General features: G+C 38.8%; 1 protein-coding gene across 3 annotated transcripts in view; it reads left to right on the top strand.

Moving 5' to 3' along the window:
- March6 (membrane associated ring-CH-type finger 6) overlaps nucleotides 1-6,051 on the top strand; it is a 75,246-nt gene that overhangs the window by 16,548 nt on the left and 52,647 nt on the right. For all 3 annotated transcript variants that reach the window (XM_021184198.2, XM_021184199.2, XM_021184202.2), the window contains exon 2: nucleotides 5,317-5,413. In XM_021184198.2, coding sequence (XP_021039857.1) covers nucleotides 5,317-5,413 — 97 coding nt within the window. The remainder of the gene's footprint in view (nucleotides 1-5,316; nucleotides 5,414-6,051) is intronic.

Below are 6,051 nucleotides of genomic sequence, written 5' to 3'. Positions count from 1 at the left end.
GAAGAGCAGTCGGGTGCTCTTACCCACTGAGCCATCTCACCAGCCCCTTGCCTCTGGTTCTTATTAAAATGCTTGGAGTTTTGTTTTTTGTGATGTCCAGGTAGAAGCTGGAAGTGAGAGTCTCTTCCCACCTTTGATGTCAGTAGTGGTACTCTTGTTCTTGCTCCTTAGGCTTTCCTGATCCCCATAAGGCCCTTCCTCATACCCAGGACTCAGAAAAGTGGCTTTGAGACAGGGTTTCTCTGTGTAGCCCTGACTGTTCTGGAGCTCACTCTGTAGACCAGGCTGGCCTTGAACTCAGAAATTCACCTGCTTCTGCCTCCCAAGTGCTGGGATTAAAGGCGTGCGCCACCACTGCCTGGCTGAAAAGTGGCTTCTTCTTTATGGAAGTTGTATTCACAATTAGCCCTTTCCCCTCCCCCCACCAATCATCTTGGTGGGTTAGGTTCTTGCTAAGTTAGGTGGCTGATATCTTGGACTTTCATTGGCTAGGAGGGCTAGGATATATTTTTTTCATGTATTAGCCTTGGGTGCAGTGGTGAAAGTTGAATTAGTTGTTCATGTTTGGGAATGTTGAGACATACTATTTAAGTTTTCTCTTTCCCCCCTATTCTCAGTGCATTGTTCATCATGGTAAAGGTTGAAAGGTTGGGCCAGTGAGATGAGAAAATCACTAATGTGAGTTTTCTTATGTTTGTGTATGCATTAAGTTTAGCCACATACTGGAGCTCTCTTGTCCTGTAAGTTTTTAAGTAACCACAATATTATTTCTATTCTGCTTTTTAATTAACAGTTAATAAATATGCTTAGGATTTTTTAGTATATCCTCTCTCTGTCTTAGAGTATAGTCTATGAGGGATGTATGAGTGTATTGCTGGTTTTAATTTTGTTATTAAGATTTCTTTATTTTGGGCTGGGGAGATGGCTCAGTGTTTAAGAGCACCGACTGTTCTTCCAGAGGTTGTGAGTTCAATTCCCAGCAGCTATATGGTGACTCACAACCATCTGTAATGGTATCTGATACCCTCTCCTAGTGTGTCTGAAGACAACTACAGTGTACTCACATGCTTTAAATAAATAAAATAATGATCAAGATTTCTTTATTTTTATTTTGTGTGTGTGTGTGTATACCTGCTTGTATAAATGTGCAGTCTGTGCCAGTATGTACAGAAATGTCAGATGTCCTAGAACTGGAGTTAGAGGTGTGAGATGACTGATGTGAGTACTGGGAACCACACCAAGAGAAGCAGATGCTGTTAGCCTTCGTAGTTATCTCCTACCCCTTGCTGGTTTCTCTTTTTCTTTCTTAGTTTTAAAATTAAACATTTCTGTTTATTGTGTGTATCTGTGTACATGGGTGGGTCACACACTGTATGTGGAGGTCAAAGGACAACTTTGAGGCATTTATTCTGTTCTTTTACCTTTACATGTGGTACCAGGAATAGACTTGAGCCATCTGTCAGGCATACATAGCAAGTACTTTGACTTGCTGAGCCACCTCACTAGTCTATATTGCTGTCTTAAAGTGTCTTCATTTCTTTTTTGTGGCTAGCCATGGTGTATGCCTGGGTTTATTGATTTGTTTGTATTTCCATTTAGGAGTTGCTTACTTACCATTTTGATATAATTTTGTTTTGTACTTGCAAAGGTGATTTCCATGGTTCTGAAATGAAATGGATCAGCATTCTACAGTTATCTTTCCTTTTTTCCTAGAGACTTAGTCTGAGTGTAGGAGGCCCTTAATAATAACTTTACAGATCTATTTGGAAAGAGTCATTATCATTATCTCACATATACACACACACACACACACACACACCTACTACCTCCAAAGAGCCAAAAAGATGTATCAGAACAATTACTAATGAGCGGTGGTTCTCAAACTTTAAAACTAAAAAAAGAAAGAAGAAAAAGAAAGGAAGCAAGCAAGCAAGCAAGCAAGCACTCACAAGTATATCAGTGCATGTATGGTGATCACAGGATAACTTTCAGGAGTTGATTATGTATGATTATGTATGGCGGTCACAGGATAACTTTCAGGAGTTGATTATTGAAACAGGGACTGCTGTGCTGTGTGCTCCAGGCTAGGTAGTCAGTCTGTGAGCTTCCAGGCTTTTGTCTGCATCACCCTTCTTGCTATTTAGGTGCTGGGATTGCAGATGCAGACTGCATGGAGCTTTTAATATGAGTTCTAGAGGTCACACTGTAGTTGTCAGACTTTAACATATGTTTATACTTTTAAAGACTTGTAAGAGTTTTATTTGTTGTATTAGAAAATAAAATGGATCTTCTAAATTCCCCAATTTGGTTAAAAGAGTGGGTTTTGGTTTTGGGTTTTTTTTGTTTTTTGTTTTTTTTGTTTTGTTTTGAGGCAGAATTCGTCTATGTTCCCCTGACTGTCTTGGAACTTGCTGTGTAGATCAGGTGGTTGCCCTTGAATGCAGAGATCCACCAGCCTCTGTCTCCCAAGTGCTAGGAGTAAAGGAGTGTGCCACCAAGCCTGGTTTATACTTACAATGTTTTTAATGTCTAGTTAATAGAACAACAGCTCTTTTTTTTTTTTTTTAAATCTATGGAAGCATCCAATATATTGTATCATGTGCTCTCTACAGATGCTACTGTAAGCTGGGTATGGTGATATATTGGAAGCATTTGGAGACTGTCACAGGAGAGCATTGAGTTCAAGGTTAACCTGGGCTACATAATGGGATCCTATCTTAAAAGAAAAGAAAAAGAAAAAAGGAAAGAAAGAACAGAAAGAGAGACCTCTGTAAACTGGCTCATCAGTGAGTGAAGAGAGACTACTCAGGATTGTTAGAAGGTAGTTCTGACCTGTCAGCCTCCAAATAAGGAAGGGACTCTACAAACTCTAAGGATCCAGGTCTCTGCCACACATTAGTGTTAAACAGAGCTTTGGAGATTGAGTTTAAGTTGGTTGTCTATACATGACACTGTGTTTGTTGGTTTGTCTCTGAGGTCGATGGAGGCCTTCTGAAAAAAATCAGTGATCTCTCTAGGTGTGCATTGGGCCCCCTAAGGAGATTTCCCTACCTCAGTTCTCCTTGTCCACAGGCTCCTTTCTACACAGACAGACACGCCTAGAGTTTGCCATTGCCTTGGTCTCAGCACTGCTTTCTCAGGTCACACACAGCTGAGTTGCCTTGGACTAATCAGCTATGCCCATGTGTTTTCTTATTCACTTTTGTCCTTGTCACTTGCTGACTACAGTGTTCTAGTAAGTTCCAGGTTTTGTTCGTTCCCAATTCATACTTGATAGCTGACCAGTTACTGTGTCCCTCCATTTGTGTGAGCCTGGCTGTGTTACTGCTGTCTTTCTTTGCATCATGTTCCAATGGAACATTCTCAAAGGAGGGCTGTTGATACAGGATACCATATCTGGGGCTGATCCATCTATATTAACATCATCCTGACTACTTGTTGATCTACATTAATGAATAATTATGTCAGTACTCAGTATAGTAATGACATTGGGCAGCATTTATCTCCCGCCTGGGTAACTGGTTATTTATCCAGGATACTCATCTGCATCCATGGTGCTAGTGGCTCTGGTACTTGTAGATAACATAGATCAGCTGCAAGCACCATTGCCTTTGTTACCTTTATGTGTTGGTTGCACTGCCAACTGTGACGGTGACTAACCTGGAATCCAGGTGATGGAATCCACAGAGAAGGCATGCTAAACTACTATCAGAGGAGGGCAGGGGTATGCATATCAGTAGCTCCAAGCAGGAAAAGGGGCAGTGAGTGGAACCTCACTGAACTCTACCACAGAGACTGAGCTCTGAGATAGCTCTTCTGTGGGCAGGGGAATGTGACTCTTCCATATAGGTAAAGAGACTTATCTAGTTGCTTGGTAACCAGGGAGAGTAGTGTAATAACCAGTTAGGTTTTCCTGAATATTTGGTGTCCCTCAGCTTGGATAAGTGCCATTCTGTCACTCAAGAATGAGCAACCAGAGAGTCTGTAATGATGATAGCAAGTGTCTGGGACGGTGCAGCATAGTGCTCAGCTTGTGTGCTTCTAATCCAGAGCATACCACGGGCCTCTCTCAGTTCATTAGTGAAGCTGGGATCATCAGGGTTGCCATTACTCTCCATTGAGTGAAGAATTTCCTGTGAGAGAGCAAGTCAGAAACAAACATTGTGTCTTTGTCCCTTTTGCACATTGACAGTTACCCTGGGAGTAATTGTCACTTGGCCATGAGGGTCAGGCAAGAAAACAGTCTTAAGTAATAGCAATAGTCAAATTTCAGAATGTGGCACTACAGAGGAGCTTTTAGGAGAACTGAGCAAGAGAATGCAAAAGATCTCTTTGAAGTTTTCATCCATGCTGCTTGCTGGCCTCAGCAGATGGGAGGGCAGGGTGTGTGTGTGTGTGCCTAGAGCCCTTTGGTGCTGGGGCCGGGAGTGTAGAGTGTTGCTTAGTTGCTGACTCCAGCCCCGGGCTACTGTAGCTTGTGCTTAAAGAAGCTTCTGGTTCCGCATTCTCTGGTAGGAGTCTACACGGTTCTGAGGTGCTGTCCTGAATCCTAAGTGTGTGTGCACACACACCTGTTTGCAAAAGGAATCTACTGTAGTGCCTCTGCTGTTTCCACCTTGACTCCTCAGACATGATTTAAAAAATATTATTTTTAAAATTACATTTCTTATTTATGTGTATGGGTATTTTGCCTGTGTGTACCATGCCCGTGGGGGCCAGAAGAGGACGACATCTTGTCCCCTGAAACTGAGTTACAGACATTTGTGAGCCACCAAGTGAGTGCTAGGAATTAAATCCTCCAGAGTAGCAGCCAGTGCCCTTAACTACTGAGGCATCTCTCTAGATCCCTGAACATTTTTAGAAATAATCTTATTTTAAAAATATTTTTTAAATTGGCATACAAAAGCAGTGAGCTTCCTTCTGGCATTTTCATGTATGTCATTATACTTTGTTCTCAGTTTTCCTTCCCTCAGATGTTTTTGTGTTGTTAAAATCTTTAGAACTGAATTTAGACTTTTTAAAATTTGCACTGTTGGGACACTATTATTTGTGGCTAGATGACATGATTCTACTTATTTGATTGTTACAGGAAAAAAATTTTTTTTTTTAATTTTTCAATTTCATTTACAGATCTTTCTAAGGAACAACTTGTTTTAATCCATTTTGAAGGAATGTACTTAGATTCAGGTGCACCCTTCACTATAAGTTTTCTCACAATTTTCAGTTCCTTTAGCACAAAATATTCTTATTTTGTTGGTCTTTTTGTATAAAAGTCATACCCAAAGGTAATTCCATTTTTTTCTCCTTTGTTATTAGATATATGTAGAGTGTGTCGGTCAGAAGGAACACCTGAGAAACCTCTTTATCATCCTTGTGTATGTACTGGCAGTATTAAATTTATTCATCAAGAATGGTAAGTCATTTGGAAAATTGTATAATTCTTAGATTCAATTTTTTTCTTATTTTTTTATTATTTAAATGCATTTTATACATCAAGCATATTAATAATATTGAGTATTTTGAGAATCAAATAATACATAAAAATTTGTTCAACTTTTTATAGTCATATCCTTTCATACCCTAAAAATACCATTAATGAGTATTTAATACTACCCATAACTGAGAATCCTTTATCTAATGTTGAACACTAAATTGTTTTAAAACATATAAAATAATCTTTGGAAGTTAAGCATAGTAAAAGAGCATAAAATATTAAAAATGAATCATTAAGTAATATATTCAAAAGCCCTTATATGATACCACATGATTAGTGAAAGAGTATTTAAAACACATTATATATTTGTGTACAGTGTCTAACAATCAGTTTATTTAAAAAGATTATCAGTGTTTCTAGTAGAGAAATTATTTTATCAGTAAGTATATTTTAAAAATTTCAAAATAGGAAAAACTATTAAGAAAATGCTGATTTCAGGCACAGTGAGAAAAATTATCAATATTTCCATGATGTTTGTAGAACATAATTTTAATATTTTCAGCTGTTAATATTAAACAAACAGAATAATTATTTAAAGATATATTTTGTTGTTATAT

The sequence above is a fragment of the Mus caroli genome, chromosome 15 (assembly GCF_900094665.2).
Source record: "Mus caroli chromosome 15, CAROLI_EIJ_v1.1, whole genome shotgun sequence".
NCBI lineage: Eukaryota > Metazoa > Chordata > Mammalia > Rodentia > Muridae > Mus > Mus caroli.
This window is presented reverse-complemented; position numbering and strand designations above follow the sequence as displayed.